At 39.2% G+C, this 23,099-nt stretch overlaps 1 protein-coding gene across 1 annotated transcript in view; it reads right to left on the bottom strand.

Moving 5' to 3' along the window:
- ushbp1 (Usher syndrome 1C binding protein 1) overlaps nucleotides 1-10,155 on the bottom strand; it is a 67,059-nt gene extending 56,904 nt beyond the window's left edge. The window contains exon 1 of the mRNA XM_051935430.1: nucleotides 9,827-10,155. Within this exon, the coding sequence (XP_051791390.1) occupies nucleotides 9,827-9,889 (63 nt within the window). The 5' untranslated portion in view covers nucleotides 9,890-10,155. The remainder of the gene's footprint in view (nucleotides 1-9,826) is intronic.
- Between the last annotated feature and the right edge of the window lie 12,944 nt (nucleotides 10,156-23,099).

Raw genomic sequence — 23,099 nt, 5'->3', positions numbered from 1 at the left:
TAGATAGATAGATAGATAGATAGATAGATAGATAGATAGATAGATAGATAGATAGATAGATGTGAAAGGCACTATATAATAGATAGATAGATAGATAGATTTGAAAGACACTATATAATAGATAGATAGATAGATAGATAGATAGATGATAGATAGATAGATAGATAGATAGATAGATAGATAGATAGATAGATAGATAGATAGATAGATAGATAGATAGATAGATAGATAGATAGATAGATAGATAGATAGATAGATAGATAGATTTGAAAGACACTATATAATTAATAGATAGATAGATAGATTTGAAAGACACTATATAATAGATAGATAGATAGATAGATAGATAGATAGATAGATAGATAGATAGATAGATAGATAGATAGATAGATAGATAGATAGATAGATAGATAGATAGATAGATAGATTAGAAAGACACTATATAATAGATAGATAGATAGATAGATAGATAGATAGATAGATAGATAGATAGATAGATAGATAGATAGATAGATAGATAGATAGATAGATAGATAGATAGATAGATTTGAAAGACACTATATAATTAATAGATAGATAGATAGATAGATTTGAAAGACACTGTATAATTAATAGATAGATAGATAGATAGATAGATAGATAGATAGATAGATAGATAGATAGATAGATAGATAGATAGATAGATAGATAGATAGATGTGAAAGGCACTATATAATAGATAGATAGATAGATAGATAGATAGATAGATAGATAGATAGATAGATAGATAGATAGATAGATAGATAGATAGATAGATAGATAGATAGATAGATAGATGTGAAAGGCACTATATAATAGATAGATAGATAGATAGATAGATAGATAGATAGATAGATAGATAGATAGATAGATAGATAGATAGATAGATAGATAGATAGATAGATAGATAGATTTGAAAGACACTATATAATTGATAGATAGATAGATAGATAGATAGATAGATAGATAGATAGATAGATAGATAGATAGATAGATAGATAGATAGATTTGAAAGACACTATATAATTAATAGATAGATAGATAGATAGATTTGAAAGACACTATATAATTAATAGATAGATAGATAGATAGATAGATAGATAGATAGATAGATAGATAGATAGATTTGAAAGACACTATATAATTAATAGATAGATAGATAGATAGATTTGAAAGACACTATATAATTAATAGATAGATAGATAGATAGATAGATAGATAGATAGATAGATAGATAGATAGATAGATAGATAGATAGATAGATAGATAGATAGATAGATAGATAGATAGATAGATAGATAGATAGATTTGAAAGACACTATATAATAGATAGATAGATAGATAGATAGATAGATAGATAGATAGATAGATAGATAGATAGATAGATAGATAGATTTGAAAGACACTATATAATTAATAGATAGATAGATAGATAGATTTGAAAGACACTGTATAATTAATAGATAGATAGATAGATAGATAGATAGATAGATAGATAGATAGATAGATAGATAGATAGATAGATAGATAGATAGATAGATAGATAGATAGATGTGAAAGGCACTATATAATAGATAGATAGATAGATAGATAGATAGATAGATAGATAGATAGATAGATAGATAGATAGATAGATAGATAGATAGATAGATAGATAGATGTGAAAGGCACTATATAATAGATAGATAGATAGATAGATAGATAGATAGATAGATAGATAGATAGATAGATAGATAGATAGATAGATAGATAGATAGATAGATAGATAGATTTGAAAGACACTATATAATTAATAGATAGATAGATAGATAGATTTGAAAGACACTATATAATTAATAGATAGATAGATAGATAGATAGATAGATAGATAGATAGATAGATAGATAGATAGATAGATAGATAGATAGATAGATAGATAGATTTGAAAGACACTATATAATTGATAGATAGATAGATAGATAGATAGATAGATAGATAGATAGATAGATAGATAGATAGATAGATAGATAGATAGATGTGAAAGGCACTATACGATAGATAGATAGATAGATAGATAGATAGATAGATAGATAGATAGATAGATAGATAGATAGATAGATAGATAGATAGATAGATAGATAGATAGATAGATGTGAAAGGCACTATATAATAGATAGATAGATAGATAGATTTGAAAGACACTATATAATAGATAGATAGATAGATAGATAGATGATAGATAGATAGATAGATAGATAGATAGATAGATAGATAGATAGATAGATAGATAGATAGATAGATAGATTTGAAAGACACTATATAATTAATAGATAGATAGATAGATTTGAAAGACACTATATAATAGATAGATAGATAGATAGATAGATAGATAGATAGATAGATAGATAGATAGATAGATAGATAGATAGATAGATAGATAGATAGATAGATAGATTAGAAAGACACTATATAATAGATAGATAGATAGATAGATAGATAGATAGATAGATAGATAGATAGATAGATAGATAGATAGATAGATAGATAGATAGATAGATAGATAGATAGATAGATTTGAAAGACACTATATAATTAATAGATAGATAGATAGATAGATTTGAAAGACACTGTATAATTAATAGATAGATAGATAGATAGATAGATAGATAGATAGATAGATAGATAGATAGATAGATAGATAGATAGATAGATAGATAGATAGATAGATAGATAGATGTGAAAGGCACTATATAATAGATAGATAGATAGATAGATAGATAGATAGATAGATAGATAGATAGATAGATAGATAGATAGATAGATAGATAGATAGATAGATGTGAAAGGCACTATATAATAGATAGATAGATAGATAGATAGATAGATAGATAGATAGATAGATAGATAGATAGATAGATAGATAGATAGATAGATAGATAGATTTGAAAGACACTATATAATTGATAGATAGATAGATAGATAGATAGATAGATAGATAGATAGATAGATAGATAGATAGATAGATAGATAGATAGATAGATAGATTTGAAAGACACTATATAATTAATAGATAGATAGATAGATAGATTTGAAAGACACTATATAATTAATAGATAGATAGATAGATAGATAGATAGATAGATAGATAGATAGATAGATAGATAGATAGATAGATAGATAGATAGATAGATTTGAAAGACACTATATAATTAATAGATAGATAGATAGATAGATTTGAAAGACACTATATAATTAATAGATAGATAGATAGATAGATAGATAGATAGATAGATAGATAGATAGATAGATAGATAGATAGATAGATAGATAGATAGATAGATAGATAGATAGATTTGAAAGACACTATATAATAGATAGATAGATAGATAGATAGATAGATAGATAGATAGATAGATAGATAGATAGATAGATAGATAGATAGATAGATAGATTTGAAAGACACTATATAATTAATAGATAGATAGATAGATAGATTTGAAAGACACTGTATAATTAATAGATAGATAGATAGATAGATAGATAGATAGATAGATAGATAGATAGATAGATAGATAGATAGATAGATAGATAGATAGATAGATAGATAGATAGATGTGAAAGGCACTATATAATAGATAGATAGATAGATAGATAGATAGATAGATAGATAGATAGATAGATAGATAGATAGATAGATAGATAGATAGATGTGAAAGGCACTATATAATAGATAGATAGATAGATAGATAGATAGATAGATAGATAGATAGATAGATAGATAGATAGATAGATAGATAGATAGATAGATAGATTTGAAAGACACTATATAATTAATAGATAGATAGATAGATAGATTTGAAAGACACTATATAATTAATAGATAGATAGATAGATAGATAGATAGATAGATAGATAGATAGATAGATAGATAGATAGATAGATAGATAGATAGATAGATAGATAGATAGATTTGAAAGACACTATATAATTGATAGATAGATAGATAGATAGATAGATAGATAGATAGATAGATAGATAGATAGATAGATAGATAGATAGATAGATAGATAGATAGATAGATAGATAGATAGATAGATAGATAGATGTGAAAGGCACTATACGATAGATAGATAGATAGATAGATAGATAGATAGATAGATAGATAGATAGATAGATAGATAGATAGATAGATAGATAGATAGATAGATAGATAGATAGATTTGAAAGACACTATATAATTAATAGATAGATAGATAGATAGATAGATAGATAGATAGATAGATAGATAGATAGATAGATAGATAGATAGATAGATAGATAGATAGATAGATAGATAGATAGATAGATAGATAGATAGATAGATAGATAGATAGATAGATAGATAGAATTTCAGGGAGATCTTTTCAGGCGTTTCTTTTTTTCCTTTCCTTCTGCCCGCTCTAATGAAGAGGAAGCACGTGTTTTTCCTCAGTGGCATTGTTTTAAAGGGATACACAGCAGGAAAAGAGAAAAATCCTGTAGCGCAATATCCTGTGAAGACAATAAAACAGCAAATTGTAAACAGAACTTGGAGAGAATGAAAACACAGCAGTATTCTAAGTGTAGGCTTGCAAACATGTAGTTTTGAAAATATGAGACATTAGAATGTGTAATGAAATGTGAATGTTATTTGGAATGTGATTTGTATAAATACGTCATGCTTTATCCTAGATTATGCCTTTTATGGTACCAGTTCATAGTGTTTTCATGACCAGCACTGTATCCAGTCAATTAATGAATCTTTATTTTTGTTACACTACTAAGACGCTGTATTCTACAAAGCAAACAAGATTACAATATTACATATTCAGTCCAGTCAGAAGGATAATAAACACAAACAGCATATACAGATCAAACACTGATAAAATCAGAGGAGGTGCAAGAAAGTCTGTGATTTACTAACCCACTTAGTCCTGAAGAGGGTCGCTGGGGGTGCCAGAGCCTGTCCCATGTAGCATAGGGCACAAGGCAGGACAAACCCTGGACAGGCCCCCAGTCCATCACAGGGCAAACTCAAACACACACGCACTCCAGTCACTCACTTGAGTCAATTTAGTATCACCAATACACCTGACCTGCATGTCTTTGAGCTGTGGGAGGAAAGTGGAGCACCCGCAGGAAGCCCACACAAGACACGTGGAGAACATGCAAACACCACACAGGGAGGACCCAGGACTCAAACCCGGGTATTATTAATGTGAGATAGCAGCACTACTACTGTGTTAGTGTGCCTCCTAGTGCAAGAAAGTATAACTGAAAATATTTGAAAGTAAAAATACATCTAGAGGTACTTTGTGGTTAATGTATTCTCAGAAGAGTTCAGGGCCAAAGGGAGCAAAGTAATAGTGAAGAATAAACTAACTGAGTCATGTTGGGTGTAACTATAGCAGCAGATAGGATGGACGCGAATGCAACATCAAGACAAATTTAGCCTCAGGAAGAGAACATGGAGAAGGAAGCACACATATATAGTATATATACAGCATATATGTCTAAATATATATATATATATATATATACCGTATACAGTGTCACACACACACTATCACTATTAGGGGGAAGCCAGAAGGACCGATGGAGCGCAAAAACTCACTGAACGGGGATCTAAGACAGTGAACTAATGCTTCTCTCCTTTTTTCATCAGAAAGACCAAAGACCAGACAAATCCCGATACGTGAATTCTCCACCAAAACCCAATCCCAAATCCCGATATGTGAATTCTCCACCAAAACCCAATCCCATCATAGGAAGAACTTCCACATTCTGACTGTCCCAACTTGATGACTTCAACCCGGTCGCCCTCTGATGACATCACCTTCGTCACCCTCTGTCCACATCATCTCGTCCCTACACCAATTTCTGGGTCATTCACCATAAATGCAGCCGTCTTCCCAACATCATTGTCGAATGTATATGCTTACATTGAGTGTGTGGTATAAAGAACAATTAATTTTGGTTCATCAACCATATATGGTGGCTGTGAGGCTAGGGATCTGCACTGGCAATCAGAAGGTTGCCGGTTAGAATCCCGTAAATGTCAATAGGGACTCTGCTCTGTTGGGCCCTTAAGCATGGCCCTTAACCTGCAATTGCTGAGCGCTTTGAGTAGTGAGAAAAGCACTATATAAATGCAAAGAATTATTATTATTATATGGGAACGGTTCCCCAACCCTTAATCTGTTTCTCTGGTCTCTTTTCTTCACAATGTTAAATATACGGTATATACATATATATATATTTATTTATTGTCACATACACCTTACAGAAGTGTACTTGAGGCTCTGCATAGGAAGTAAAATGGGGGACAGGTAACAGGGGACAGGTTTGGGGGAGACACTGACATTCATTTTTCTTCCTCTTCCATCCCAGAGAAAAGGATGACTCCCCATACGAGCCACTTCACTGGCAGACTGCTTCAGAAGTGCCACCTCTTCCAGTTCCAACCACATGAAAGAACAGAGCCAGCTAGAAGTTGCTGTACACTCAAGTTTCCACTTCGGTCCCTAGAATGGAAGAGAAGTCCTGACGTCACTTCCTCATCAGCGCTTAGTCCCGCACCTTCTGGTCCCACGGATATATAAACCAACTCCACACTGGAAATTGGCATTTATTGTGTTTCCAGCCTATGAAGAAGGACACAGTCACATGATACAAAGCTTAACCAAAGCTCCTCAAAGAGGTTTTCACCCATGAACTAAATCTTTCTTTTTTGCCTTACAATCTTGGATATTAAACACAGTCCCAATGGAACTACAATTATTTTTAAGCTTACATGTGCTTTGTCGACTATATTCTGTACGGTATATACTAGCCACGGTACCTGTCAGAGACAGGCAATAGGAGGAGGAGGAGGAAGAGGAGGTTGGACGCATGCGCTGACCACATGTTGCCACACCCACCACACAACAAACCACCTGGATTGGGACCCGAGTGAAGAAGGTGACACCTCAGCAGTGTGAGGTTTTGTTACGGTGGCTGGAATGTCAATTCTGCCACCATCCCCACTACAAAGGGAAGTTTTCAATCTCTTACCCTGTATGCACCTTCAGCGCCTTTCCTCACGTGTCCTCACATTCCCATGTGTGTGAACGTCTCTTCACCTGCACTCCTCTCCTGTCTGGTTTTTTACATGCTCTCACTGTGCCTTGTACGTCTCCCGCTCACACTTCCTCTTACAGTCACATCACTAAACTGACCAATCACACCAAAGCCAAACTAACCAATCACAAAAAACAAAACTGACCAATCACACCCCAGCCAAACTGACCAATCAGATTGCATAGACAGACTGGACACACAGACCCTAGCGTTTTATATATAGTGTACGTGTATACTGTGTGGTGGACGGCCAGGTGCCATGACCGGCCAGGATGCCCCTTCGACATATGTTCAGGGGGAGCAACCATGGGCTGCTCAATACCTCCCCTGGGACGCTTGGTGGCAACCTCCCTGGCTGATGGTGGTGCCTCAGCTTCCCGCAGGGCTCCATGGGAGATGGAGTTCTCCACAGCCCTGTTGGGATCTGGGGTGGCTGCCAGAGGGCACTGCAATTTGTCCCTGAGCCCGGCTGGACGAGTCTTCAGCCCCACCCGGAAGTACAACTGGAAACAGGTGATCAAGTACTTCCGGGTGGGCCATAAAAGGAGCCAACAACCACCACTCAGTGGCCAGAGTCGGGAGGAGGAAGACGAAGGTTGACGGAAGGATTGGTGGTGCCAGAGAGGAGTGTGTTTTTTGTGCTTGTTTTTGTTTTGGACTGTGTGGTGCCTGTGGGATTCCCAGGGGAAGACGTGCTGCACAGGTGAAGAAAATGAAAGTCTTTGTTTTATTTTTACACATGCCTCCGTGTAAGACTGTGCCGGGTCGGGTGCAATATAGTGCCTTATTACAACTGTCACAGGTGGACTGGCATCTCAGCTGGGGTGCCAGGTGTGTCCTTAACTGGCCAGGAGGCCTTGAGGATGGATGATAGAAGGGGATGGAAGAATATCCAAAAGAAGAAGAATAGTGTTCTTTCCACCAGCCAGAAATCTAGCATGAAATTGCAATATAATGGATGGACAGACGCCCTCCCCAGCTTGTATGGGTCAGAAGAGGGGTGATGAATGAAAATGGGCATCTCAACCTGAATGGGCACTGTTTTCTACCTACATGCTCCCACCCAAACTGTAGGTGGCAGTGGTTCTATGGTGTGGCTTCACTTTGGATACCTGCACATTTGCATGGGACCTGAAGTCCTTAGAGGGCAACCCTGTTGGGTTCTTCGGGTGCCAACAGAGAGGGTTGCCAGATGAGGACTCCCTTACTTTATGACCCGTAAGTGCAATGCTCTGGTGCTGGAAATATTCCCGGGGTCTGGCAAAAAAGCAGCCATGCTACCCTGCTCAGATGATTTGGAATCTGGAGATGAAGAGGACAGAGTTTGCCTGGGAAGAGTGGAGGAAGAAGGGAAAAAGTTTAAGAATTGTGCCCTGTGCGGTTAGGGTGTCAAAGATTTTAGGCTCTGCTGCACCCCATAGTGGCTACACTTCATATTTGGTTTATATGTAAATATATTGACATTAATATATAATAATAACAATTCTTTACGTTTATATTGTACTTTTCCCACTTTACATAGTGAGTGGAGAGCCACTTCAACCACCACTAATGTGCAGCATCCACCTGGATAAAGTGACGGCAGCCATTTTTGTGCCAGTATGTTCACCACACTCGAGCTGTTAGGTGGTGAAGTGGTGAAAGATAGTAAGCCAATTAGAGACAGGGGATGATTAGGGGGCCAGAATGACCAGGCCATGGAGGGCAATTTAGCCAGAACATCAGAATGCACCCTACTCTTTACGAAGGATGCCCAAGGATCTTTAATGACCACAGAGAGTCAGGCCTTGTCTCATCTGAAGGATGGCACCATATTTACAGCACTGTGTCCTTGTTACTACCACTTGGGCACACCACAGAGTAAGCGCCCACTGCTGGCCTCACCAACCCTCTTCCAGCAGCTGCAACCCAAGCTTTTCCTTAATGGTCTCCTTCCAAGTACAAACCAGGCCTGAACGTGCTTAGCTGCAGGTGGGTGACCTCTTCTGAAGTACATGTGGGTACAGCATGGCGGGTCATCTGCACCCTAGGTTTAAAATCCACCCATAAGTCTTTCCATATCCTAAATGCTTCATTAATTGCTATTAACTCCATGTCATTGCGTGTTTGAGTGAGCCCTGAGATGGACTGGCACCTGATCCGGAGCTTGTGTTGGATGTTGCTATGGTGGGCATAATCAGAGCGATGAGTTTTGAGAATGTTATGCTGTAAACGATTAATTGATTGGTTTGAATCTCATGATGAAGTGTTTTGTAGTAAAAATTATGTGAGTGTTACCGTAACTGACAGACTGAAAGGAAGCTTGTTAGTGTCCGGTTGATGCATACAATGGTGACCAAACAGACAGAAAAGCTTGCCCACTGCGTCATAGAGAATCACAAAGTTAAAAAAAGGGTATTTATTTATGCTGAATCAGCTTTGGTAGGCAGGACCCCACACAGACGCCTTGACCCAATCTGATCTGCTTTCTTTGTTTTAGCCTAAAGCATACAAATGTGACAAATTCTTTCTTCCTGTCACACAAAGCAGCTGATCAGAGATCCATGATCCCACAGCCCCTTTTACTAACCCCAATCTCACTTACAACCTTGAAATATGTTTCTTAGCAACTGATGAGTAGCCATCAGATTAGAAATGTGGGTTTAATGAGTTAAAATTGCTCAATTTTTTAAAAAAAATGTGGGCTACCCACCTCACTTGGAGACCACCGCTCCCGTGTGTCTTTCTGGAGAGCCTCATAATGACGGGTATCCATTGAAGTAGCTAATGCTGTTGGTATCAACGTCTTGGCTGCGCTCCACCTTAGCTGCAAGCTCAGTAGCCTTGTCCTAGTAGTGGTCTCCTTCCCCAGTGTGGTCTCTCCGGTGGTCCTACATGTTTCACTCAGCTGCCCTTGTTACGTCTGTATCTTTACAGTCTCAGATGCTGGATGTGAATGGTCGTGTGGAAGAGTCAGGCTGGAAAATCAAGCTTGGCTGTACTCACAGAGGAAAAAAAGCAGGGGCTTCCTGCCTCACGTAGTGCTATTTATCTGAAACACACACACACACACACACACACACACAGAGAGAGACACGCATTTACATGCGCACACACCCAAAGATACATAATATGGGCCTTCATAGCTCTTTGTCTGTAGTTGTAGCAATTTAAAGTGAGAACCTGAAGGTGTTTTCATCTGTGAACATCTGCTTAAGGTCGGTTTAATTTTCTTATTTGGCTGATCCCTTTCTCCAATGCAGCTTATGACATTTTTCATAAAATTGGTTACATTTCTTTTAGCTTTTTTCAATTGGCGCACAGGCAGATCAGTTGACTTGCTCAGGGTCACAGTGTCGGTAGCAGGAGATGAACCCACAGCCTCAGGGACTGAAGTATGACAGGTGTCTGGTCACAATTACATGTAAGCTAACTTAGTCACCATTAAAATATCCGACTACGCCACCCAGTTTTATTAAGAGACTGGGAACTCTTGAAATTTACTGATAATAGCACACAGGTTTCTTTAAATTGGGCGGTGAGTAAACACACAATGAAAGACACAACAGTAATTTCAGAAAAAAGCAACAGTAAGTTCTATTACACAAGACAATATAAAGTACATTAAAAAGATAAACGAACATAACAAAATCTAAACATATCAGGAACGAATTTCCTTTTTTTAAAAGGAAAACACACAGTCCACACTCTAAAAGTCCATTAAAAACAAAAATTGGAGGATACAACCTCTAGTGGTGCAGAGTCCAGTTTGCGCACTGTGTTACCCCAACACTTAATTGTTCAACTGTCCACAGATGCACTCTGTTCACCGGACACTCGTTTCCCAACAGAAGTTGTGTCAAATCGTTGAATCCCTGCCAGCGTCTCTTCATCGTTCTTTATTTTTCCACTCTGGGCTCCTTGTGTTGTCTGTGACCTAGAGCACGCCTCATTTCTCGTCTGCCAGCTTTGCTTGGTCCTTTCATATGGCTTCCCTCTCTCGCTGGACCCACAACTGGCATCTCTTTGTGGGGCTGTCTCTTCCTCCCTGGAAGTAAGTGTTGCCGTCCTTGTGCCTCACGTCGTGCCAGCCAGGTACCCTCATCTGCCTACAAGCCCCTCTGCTCTGTAAGAGTGTCTTGGCAGCGTTCTCAGTGGACCGTCCCTCCTCTGCCTTCTCCTGCCCAGGAGTTTAAATCTCCTTCAGTCCCTGTCGTTGTCAGTCCTGGACAATCAGTTTAATCAATGATAGATAGATAGATAGATAGATAGATAGATAGATAGATAGATAGATAGATAGATAGATAGATAGATAGATAGATAGATAGATAGATAGATAGATAGATAGATAGATAGATAGATAGATAGATAGATAGATAGATAGATAGATCTAAATTTCCTGGGTTTAACAATTAATGAAAACACAAGTTAACAAAATGTATTGTTACCAACCATTAATAAGTACAGATCTGCTGATTAGAAACCAATATTGTCAAACATGTTAATTTCAGGTAAATACAGACATCCTCCAAGGAAGGAGCAGTTCTGTTATCAAAACTTGGTATTGTTTGGAATCTCAATCAGCCAAAGTGACTCCTTTGCAATACGGCAAATACCTCCATCCTGCAGACAGCCTTTTAACTTCTCACCCCCCAGTCCCAACAATGGGTGCCTAATGGAACCACCCAGTGCAAAAAAAAAAATGTCCCCCTCTGACAGAAGTCCAAAGACTGAATCATCACGCCACACTACCACTAAGCCACCGCATAACATCATGAACTCCTTCTAGATGACACTGGACACCAGGCCACAGCCTTTTTTTTCCCACCTTTTAAAGTTTTTGTTGTTTTTTACACTGTTTACTAAAACATTTTTATATATAATAATAACAATTCTTTACGTTTATATTGTGCTTTTCCCACTTTACATAGTGAGTGGAGTGCCACTTCAACCACCACTAATGTGCAGCATCCACCTGGATGAAGCGACGGCAGCCATGCTTGTGCCAGTATGTTCACTTCACTCGAGCTGTTAGGTGGTGAAGTGGTGAAAGATAGTAAGCCAATTAGAGACAGGGGATGATTAGGGGGCCAGAATAACCAGGCCATGGAGGGCAATTTAGCCAGAACATCAGAATGCATCCTACTCTTTACGAAGGATGCCCAGGGATCTTTAATGACCACAGAGAGTCTGGCCTTGTCTCATCTGAAGGATGGCACCATATGTACAGCACTGTGTCCTTTGTTACTACCACTTGGGCATTGGGATCCACATTCACACCACAGAGTAAGCGCCCACTGCTGGCCTCACCAACCCCTCTTCCAGCAGCTGCAACCCAAGCTTTTCCTTAATGGTCTCCTTCCAAGTACAAGCCAGGCCTAAACATGCTTAGCTGCAGGTGGGTGACCTCTTCTGAAGTACATGTGCATCCAGGAAGTATTCACAGCGCATCACGTTTTACACATTGTGTTATGTTACAGCCTTATTCCAAAATGGATTAAATTCATTTTTTTCCTCAGAATTTTACACACAACACCCCATAATGACAACGTGAAAAAAGTTTACTTGAGGTTTTTGCAAATTTATTAAAAATAAAAAAACTGAGAAATCCCATGTACAGAAGTACTCACAGCCTTTGCTCAATACTTTGTCGATGCACCTTTGGCAGCAATTACAGCCTCAAGTCTTTTTGAATATGATGACACAAGCTTGGCACACCTATCCTTGGCCAGTTTCGCCCATTCCTCTTTGCAGCACCTCTCAAGCTCCATCAGGTTGGATGGGAAGCGTCGGTGCACAGCCATTTTAAGATCTCTCCAGAGATGTTCAATCAGATTCAAGTCTGGGCTCTGGCTGGGCCAATCAAGGACATTCACAGAGTTGTCCTGAAGCCACTCCTGTGATATCTTGGCTGTGTGCTTAGGGTCGTTGTCCTGCTGAAAGATGAACCGTCGCCCCAGTCTGAGGTCAAGAGCGCTCTGGAGCAGGTTTTCATCCAGGATGTCTCTGTACATTGCTGCAGTCATCTTTCCCTTTATCCTGACTAGTCTGCCAGTTCCTGCCGCTGAAAAACAACCCCACAGCATGATGCTGCCACCACCATGCTTCACTGTAGGGATGGTATTGGCCTGGCGATGAGTGGTGCCTGGTTTCCTCCAAGCATGATGCCTGGCATTCACACAAAAGAGTTCAATCTTTGTCTCATCAGACCAGAGAATTTTCTTTCTCATGGTCTGAGAGTCCTTCAGGTGCCTTTTGGCAAACTCCAGGTGGGCTGCCATGTGCCTTTTACTAAGGAGTGGCTTCCGTCTGGCCACTCTACTATACAGGCCTGATTGGTCGATTGCTGCAGAGATGGTTGTCCTTCTGGAAGGTTCTCCTCTTTCTACAGAGGACCTCTGGAGCTCTGACAGAGTGACCATCGGGTTCTTGGTCACCTCCCTGACTAAGGCCCTTTTCCCCTAATCGCTCAGTTTAGATGGCCGGCCAGCTCTAGGAAGAGTTCTGGTGGTTTTGAACTTCTTCCACTTACGGATGATGGAGGCCACTGTGCTCATTGGGACCTTCAAAGCAGCAGAAATTTTTCTGTAACCTTCCCCAGATTTGTGCCTCGAGACAATCCTGTCTCGGAGGTCTACAGACAATTCATTTGACTTCATGCTTGGTTTGTGCTCTGACATGAACTGTCAACTGTGGGACCTTATATAGACAGGTGTGTGCCTTTCCAAATCATGTCCAGTCAACTGAATTTACCACAGGTGGACTCCAATGAAGCTGCAGAAACATCTCAAGGATGATCAGGGGAAACAGGATGCACCTGAGCTCAATTTTGAGCTTCATGGCAAAGGCTGTGAATACTTATGTACATGGGATTTCTCAATTTTTTTATTTTTAATTAATTTGCAAAAACCTCAAGTAAACCTTTTTCACGTTGTCATTATGGGGTGTTGTGTGTAGAATTCTGAGGAAAAAGTGAATTTAATCCATTTTGGAATAAGGTTGTAACATAACAAAATGTAGAAAAAGTGACGCGCTGTGAATACTTTACGGATGCACTGTACATGTGGGTACAGCATGGCGGGTCATCTGCCCCCTAGGTTTACAATCCACCCGTAAGTCTTTCCATATCCTAAATTCACTTGTGTTTCATTAATTGCTATTAATTCCATGTCGTTGCGTGTTTGAGTGAGCCCTGAGATGGACTGGCACCTGATCTGGAGCTTAGGTTGGATGTTGCTAGGGTGGGCATAATCAGAGCGATACGTTTTGAGAATGTTATGCTGTAAATGATTAATTGATTGGTTTGAATCTCACGATGAAGTGTTTTGTAGTAAAAATTATGTGAGTGTTACCGTAACTGACAGACTGAAAGGAAGTTTGTTAGTGTCCGGTTGATGCATACAATGGTGACCAAACAGACAGAAAAGCTTGCCCACTGCGTCATAAAGAATCACAAAGTTAATAAAAGGGTATTTATTTATGCTGAATCAGCTTTCATAGGCAGGACCCCACACAGATGCCTTGACCCGATCTGATCTGCTTTCTTTGTTTTAGCCTAAAGCATACAAATGTGACAAATTGGACAATTCTATTGGGCCAACACATTGGAAAAAATCGGAAAAACCCTATACTTCGTATTCAAGAAAGTAAAAAGGAATAAAACTAACTTGGGAAAGATTTGATATGAAGCTTTTATCTAAAAACATTCTCTCTTGGTAACAGTGTTGGTGCATAAAACTAAAAGTACTATATTTATATTAACTTTGTGCAATGCTCATTTTTTAAATTTATTTTAATAATTATCTTTTTTTTTTATAATTTGTACTTAATCTCCAGAAGATTAAGCTACCACAGATGGACAATGTGCAGACGATTCCTCCGCCCTATGTGATTCGGACCCTGCTCATCTACAGCCGACACCATTTTAGCCTCTCCGAAGGAGTCAGTGTAGGAGTTTGTGCATCTCCTAGATCTAAAATTCTGGTTTCCAGGAATTCAGCAATCTATGTTCCTAAAAATGAAGTCCAATGATTTAAGCAATTTTCTTCTCGACTTGGCTTCTGTTGTGTCGAGTTTCCAATGTAGGTCAAGCAAGTGAGTAGTTCCTACTTGTAGTACAGATTGCTTTTGGAGCAACTGTGTCTCTGTCTAAAAATCAGGAGTGGTCTCCCCACGACTTTCTCATATACTCAGATATGGGGATGGATATTTGAGGAGTAAACCGCAAGACAATGATTATATTTTTATATTATGTACATTAAAGAACCATCAACAACAAATCAAATCAAATCTCTCTCTATATATATATAAATTCCATTGTCTGTCTTTCTGTCTGTATGTTTGCTTTTCACGAGAGACTTACTTAACGGATTTAGATCGGTTTTTTTTTTCTAGAATTTGCTTGAACATTCCAGTTGATTTTGCGACTTCTCTCATTGCCCTAAGAATCATAGTTCACTTGCAGTACCGATTTATTTGCGTGAATCCATGAGAGACGCAGTGGGCCAAGGGGAAGGGGGTGAGACCCTCCTCATTCACGTGTCAGCCTCGGGGCGTATCTTACCTCCACTTAGCTAGCGAATGAGAGAACTACTTAACAGATTTAGATTGGGTGTTTTTTCTAGAATTTGCTTGAACATTCCAGTTGATTTTGCGACTTCTCTCATTGCACTAAGAATCATTGTTCTTTTGTAGTACCGATTTATTTGCGTGAATCCAAGAGAGACGCAGTGGACCGAGGGGAAGGGTGTGGGGCCCTCCTCATTCACGCGTCAGCCTTGGGGCATATCTTACATCTGCTTAGCTAGCGAATGAGAGAACTAGTTAACAGGTTTAGATTTGGTTTTTATCTATAATTTGCTTGAGCATTCCGATTGAATTTGCGACTTCTCTCATTGCGCTATGTATCAAAGTTCGCTTGCAGTACCAATTTATTTGCGTGAATCCGAGAGACACACAGCGGCCAAGAGAATGGGGGTGAGGCCCTCCTCACTCGCGTGACAGCCTCGGGGCGTATCTTACCTCCGCTTAGCTAGCGAACGAGAGAATTACTTAACAGATTTAGATTGGGGTTTTTTTCTAGAATTTGCTTGAACATTCCGGTTGATTTTGCGACTTCTCTCATTGCACTAAGAATCATAGTTCGCTTGCAGGAGAGATATTTTCATGCTAATCCGAGACAGAGGCTGAGGGACGAGGGGCGGAGGATGTGTGATGTCAGGAGTGGGGAGCCAAGTGGGGCCGTCCTCACTATCCTTTCTCACTACTATGTGGGCAGAGCCACGGGGGATGGCTAGTTAATAATATATTGAACAATTATTATAAACGTAAAGTTGAATAAATCGGACTCTGCAGCTACATGAATAAAAGGTAAAGTTCCACTTCTGGTTAGTGAAAATATCCCAAAACTTGATAGAAACGTTTTGTACCTAATATTTGTATGCAGAATTTGGTTGACCTAAGTGAAAGTGTACTTAAGTTATTGTGTTTACACACACACACACACACACACAGACAGATATACAGACATAATTCCAAAAATGGTATTTTCTGACTCTTTTCTGATGTCTAAAACATCGAGATTCATCAAAATCTCAAAATCGAATTTTTGGATGATTCCAATACTTTCCTTATACTTTCTATATGAGAAAGTAGAAAGGAGTGCTCACCTTAAAGCTTTTTTACACTCCTAGTCCATTTGCTTTGTTTCAGATCGTTAGAACATTAAAGCAACCTGGATGAGAACAGGCCATTCAGCACAAACAAGTCTCGCCAGTCCTCTCCACTTAAATCTTCTTAAATAACATCAAGTCAAGTTTTGAAGGTCCCTAAAGTCCTCCTGTCTACCACACTACTTGGTAGCTTATTTCATGTGTCTGTGGTCCTCTATGTTTATGCGAAATTTACCCTTAACAAGTTTCCAACAGTGTCCCTGTGTTCTTGATGAACTCATTTTAAAGTCACCATCTCGGTCCACTGGACTAATTCCCTTCATAATTTTAAACACTTCAGTCAGGTCTCCTCTTAATCTTCTTTTGCTCAAACGGTAAAGGCTCAACTCTTTAAATTTTTCCTCATAATTCATCCCCTTTAGCCCTGAGAATCAGCCTACTCGCTCTTCTCTGGACCTTATTTCCAGTGCTTTTTGTAGCCTGGAGAGCAAAACTGCACACAGTACTCCAGATGAGACCTCACCAGTGTGTTATAACATCCTGATCATGGGATGATTCATTACTTTGTTTCAATTTCCAGTTAGTTTGGTTGCAATTCACACTGCTAACTTTCAAACAAACTTTGGGTGTCTCGTTGACTTCTTTCATTGGGCAGAACATTGTTTTTACCCAGGAAAAAAGTAGCATGGAAGGTCAACAACACCTCTGTTTGCATTTTCAATAATTACTTGGTTTGCAAACCCAAACCATCTCTATGAGCAAAACAGCCACCTGGGTCTGAACTTTGAGAGGGAAATAATAATAATAATACTGGAAATAATATCTCTCTATTATTAAAGAAAATCTTGAGATGAGACAAGACTATTGCCAAGAGATTTTTTCAAGTTGGTAGAGGGGGTCCCACCCACCTCTCAACCATTTCCATTTAACGGCCCACGCCCACGGTCCTCTCACGTCTCATTCGTGTGAATGCTTTAGTCAGACACAGTTTCTGCGCTCTCAGTTCTTATAAATTTTAACGTTTTCCTCACTTTAAGTTCCCAATAAAAGAAGACTTGATAGATAGATAGATAGATAGATAGATAGATAGATAGATAGATAGATAGATAGATAGATAGATAGATAGATAGATAGATAGATAGATAGATAGATAGATAGATAGATAGATAGATAGATAGATAGATAGATAGATAGATAGATAGATAGATAGATAATTTATGTATGAGTGATGGGCTATGCAATGAGAGAAGATTAGTTGTATTCTAACATGTAAAATTTTAACAGGCGACAGGAAAGGTAATGTAGTACATCTTCAGGGAATAACATTAGATACTAAAGGAGATTTTGATATGCCATTCGTATTAAAATGTTTACAGTTTCCCATTAGAATAGCTTTTGCTATGACAATTAACAAATCACAGGGACAAATATTCGAAAAAGTAGGTTTATTTATTAGAGAGAAAGAAATGGTATTCACTCACGGGCAGTTATACGTTGCGTTGTCAAAATGTAAGTCCAAACATCAAATCAAAATTCAATGCAATATTGAAGAAACGTTAATTCCAAATATTGTTTTTACTGAAGTTTAACAGTAAAAGTGTAAGTTTAAAAATAATAATATAATTTTCTTTCAATTTATTACTTTTTACTCTTTTTTACAATGGTTAATTGCTCGCTGTAATGTAAAATAGTTAGTTCTATTATGCATATGTAACTATTCCCATGAAAATAACAATCTGTTTAAATTGTACATCCGCTTCCACCATACACAAGCGGCAGAGCCATGAATTGGCTGGCTCATAGCACCCACCCGGGGGTCAGCAAGCGAAGCAAGCAGGGGGCAGAACAGCCTAGTAATATATAATAATATGCATGTTTCAAATAGGGCAGCACGGTGGCGCAGTGGGTAGCGCTGCTGCCTCGCAGTTGGGAGATCTGGGGACCTGGGTTCAATTCCCGAGTCCTCCCTGCGTGGAGTTTGCATGTTCTCCCCGTGTCTGCGTGGGTTTCCTCCGGGCGCTCCGGTTTCCTCCCACAGTCCAAAGACATGCAGGTTAGGTGGTTTGGCGATTCTAAATTGACCCTAGTGTGTGCTTGGTGTGTGGGTGTGTTTGTGTGTGTCCTGCGGTGGGTTGGCACCCTGCCCAGGATTGTTTCCTGCCTTGTGCCCTGTGTTGGCTGGAATTGGCTCCAGCAGACCTCCGTGACCCTGTGTTCGGATTCAGCGGGTTGGAAAATGGATGGATGGATGTTTCAAATAGGTCAGTGTACAAAACATGGCAAGCTCTAGTGAGGACACACACTGAGGTGCTTCGGTTTTAGGACAGTAGACGTGTCAGGTGAGTTTCATTTAACTGTATGATGCTGCGTCTTTACTCACCAGTAGCCACCATATGAACAAAACCTGAATCGAGGTTATATCCAATCTCATGTCTACTGTCTTAACTCCTTAAACTATTTGTTAACAATATTCATTTTCATTTTTGAATGTCTGATTAACATTTAGTATATACAGTACATACCAGTCAAAAGTTTTAGAACACCTCAGTTTTTTTCCAGTTTTTGTTCAAATTAAATCAGTTGAAATGCAATGAATGACCTAAAATGGTGAAAAGGTAAGCAGTAAACTGCCAGAGGATTAAATTTAAAGTTTAGGTGAACAAAAACTGAAAAAAAGGAAATTTTAGAATATTACAAATGAACCTTCTGCAGGTAATAACTAATTGGTTACAACCTACAGAAGTGCTGCAGCAATTAAAGTAAATTAAGTCTTACAAGTTGAAGCAAACAATTTGCACAGGTGTCCCAACTTATGTTGATTACTTAAAAAGCCATCCATGTGTCTTAAAGCTGAGTCTTGGAACAGACTGTGTTACTACTCCCTGTGAAGCTCTACATCAGCTATGTGTGACGAGGATGGACAGGATTAGAAATGAGGACATTAGAGGGTCAGCTCAGATTGGACGGTTGGGAGACAATGTCAGAGAAGTGAGATTGCATTGGTTTGGACATGTGCAGAGGAGAGATGATGAGTATATTAGGAGAAGGATGTTAAGGATAGAGCTGCCAGAAAAAAAGGAAAAGAGGAAGGCCTAAGAGGAGGTTTATGGATGTGGTGAGAGAGGACATGCAGGTGATGGGGGTAACAGAACAAGATGGAGAGGACAGGAAGATTTGGAACAAGATGATCTGCTGTGGCAACCCCTAATGGAAGCAGATGAAGAAGTTGTTTTTGGTATTCTCTCCTGCTCATATATCTTCTGTATTAGATCCCACAACCCATCTACTCCCTCTTCTGATAAAGGTTTTCACACTTCTGCTGGTATTTCATCTGGTATCACCAACTGGGAGGAGGCCTTGGTGCAAAACCAGGAGCAGCTGGAGAGATTATCTCTTGGTTGACCAGGGAACACCTCAGAATCCCCCTGGAGTAGGTGCAGGAGGTTGCAGGGAAAAAGGATGTCTGGGCATTTTTGCTTAGACTGCTGTCCCTGCAAACTGGACCTGGATAAGCCGCAAAAAATGGATGGATAAATAGAAAATAGTAATGCTGAGATGATTCGGAAAATGTTATTTTGTAGAATTTAAATTATCTATAAGATACATGAACATAAGCGATTATGAATCAGCTTCACCTGCTTTGGTGCAAATGAAACTGACAACAGGGAATGGTTTTGCAGGTGGTGGCCACAGACAATTACTCTCTCCTTATCTCTCCTGACTGATTCTTTAGTTTGAATTTTGCTCATGTCCTTGTCACTACTGGTAGCATGAGGCAATACTTGTAGCTGATTCAGGTTGCACGGGTAGTCCAGCCACAACAGGATGGCACATCCTTACATGCCATCACAAGAAGGTTTGCTGTGTCTACCAGCACAGTCTCAAGAGCATAGAGGAGATATCAGGAAGTGGGCCATTACACAAAGAGGGGTGCACAAGGTAGTAGAAGGGCATCAACCCAGCAGCAGGACTGGCATCTGCTCCTATGTATGAGGAGGAATAGGAGGAGCACTGCCATAGCCCTACAAAATGACCTCCAGATGGCTACTGGTATGCATCAATCTGACTAAACTGTCAGAAACAGACTCCATGAGGGTGGAATGAGGGCCTGATGTCCTCTAGTGGGACCTGTCCTCACAGCCCATCACCATGCAGCCCGAATGGCATTCACCAGAGAATACAGACATGGCCGCTTTGCCATTGTTACCCAGTTCTCTTCATGGATGAGATCAGGTTCACACTGAGCACATGTGGCAGACGTGAAAGTGTCTGGAGATGCCGTGGTGAACGTTATACAGCCTGCAAAATCAGCCAGCAAGACTAGTTTAGTGGTGGGTCAGTGAATGTCTGGGGAGGCATATCCTTGGAGGGTCGCATGGACTTCCACATGCTGGGCAATGGTACCCTGACTGCTGTTAGGTACTGGGATGGAATCCTCAGAGCCAATGTCAGACCTTATGCTGGTGCAATGGGCCCCGGGTTTCTCCTGCTACAAGACAATACCTGGCCTCATGTGACCAGAGTGTCTAGGCAGTTCATGGATGCCACTGACTGGCCCGCACATTCTCCAGACCTGAATCCAATTGAGAACATTCTGGGGAGTGATGTGTCAGTGCATCAAACACCTCCAAGTAGCACCACAGGCTGTCCAGGAGCTCACTGATGCCTTGATCCAGGTCTGGGAGGAGATCCCCCAAAGACACCATCTGCTGTCTCTTCAGGAGCATACCTAGATGTTGCCAGGAGTGCATACGGGCATGTGGAGCCACACACACTACTGAGTCACTTTAGGAGATGGTGTGATGAAACTCACACAGGTTGGATCAGCCTGTGATTTCAAATTTTGACTCTGATTTTCGGTGTGATGTTGAATCAGCTCTCAATGGGCTGGTGATTTTGGTTTCTATTGACTGTTGTTACATTATTTTGTTCTCAACGAATTACACAGTAATACTCAGTAAAGATTTTCCTCTTGGATATTTCACTCGTCGAGATCTGATATGTGATTTAAGTGTTCCCTTCGTTTTTCTGAGCAGGGTATTATGAGATAACCAACTGGCTGACATCTGTTTATGCTGGACAATTAAAAAAATATGTCTTACGTTTAATTGTGGTTACAGTAACTGAATAGTTGAACTGAGTGCTGGAGCAGGTCATTTTAAACATAAAATTGGGCAGCAAACCAAGCAGAGGAAACACAGCTTTCTTAAAAAAAACTGAAATTGTTGCAGAACTACTTAACATAATAATTGCCCTTCTAAAATCCATCTTTATTTCAGTGAAGTATAATAAACCCAATTTGTGTTGACATACCTAAAACTGGAATTGCATACCTAAAATTGGAATTAATAAGAAATTTTAAAAAACACCACAGTGGATTAGTAAAGATTTTAAAAAGAAGCTGGAAAGGAAAAAAAACTACTTTATAAGGCATATAAGACTAATGACTGCAAAGTGAATCATAGAGCGTATGAGAAGATGAGGGCAACCATCAAGAAGGATATAAGGGAGGATAAAGGACAGTTGGAGGGGAATATAGCAGATAAGGCGAAAGATGACCCTAAGAGATTCTTTCAGTATTTTAGTAATAAAAGAACAGTCAAGGAGGAGGTCAAGTGCATCAGAAATAGAAAAGGGGAATTAAAAGATACAGACAGTGAAATAGCGGATGCCCTAAACTTACATTTTTCTCAGGTGTTTACAAGTGAGCAAGTGGATAACCTCAGAGCAGTAACAGGGACTACTAAAGAGGTATTGAGGGATTTGGAAATTGTAGAGGGAGAAGTACTGCTCAGATTAAATAAGCTGAAATCAAACAAACCACCAAGACCAAAATAATATTTATCCTTGAGTTTTTAAGGAGGCCAGCGAGTACAAATATAAACCCTTGACGCATATTTTTAGGAAGTCACTGTGCATTGGAGAGATTTTGAAGGACTGGAAAATGGCAAATATCATCCCATTATATAAAAAGGATGACAGGGCAGATCCAAGCAACTGTAGGCCAGTAAGCTTAACATGCATCACAGGGAAATTAATGGAAGGAACTATTAAGGATAAGATTGAGCAACACCTGCCAAGTACAGGAATTATTAGGAACCATCAGTGTGGGGTCAGAAGAGGGAGGTCGTGTTTTACTAACATGCTGGAATTCTATGAGGAGGCAACAAAAGGATACGAACAAAGTGGAGCTCATGATATTATTTATCTGGACTTTCAGAAAGCATTTGATAAGATGCCATATGACAGGTTGGGCATTAAACTAAAAGAAGTGTGGGGTTCAGGGTGTGGGGTGTAGATGTGTGCAGAATTGGC

The sequence above is a fragment of the Erpetoichthys calabaricus genome, chromosome 12 (assembly GCF_900747795.2).
Source record: "Erpetoichthys calabaricus chromosome 12, fErpCal1.3, whole genome shotgun sequence".
Taxonomy (NCBI): domain Eukaryota; kingdom Metazoa; phylum Chordata; class Cladistia; order Polypteriformes; family Polypteridae; genus Erpetoichthys; species Erpetoichthys calabaricus.
This window is presented reverse-complemented; position numbering and strand designations above follow the sequence as displayed.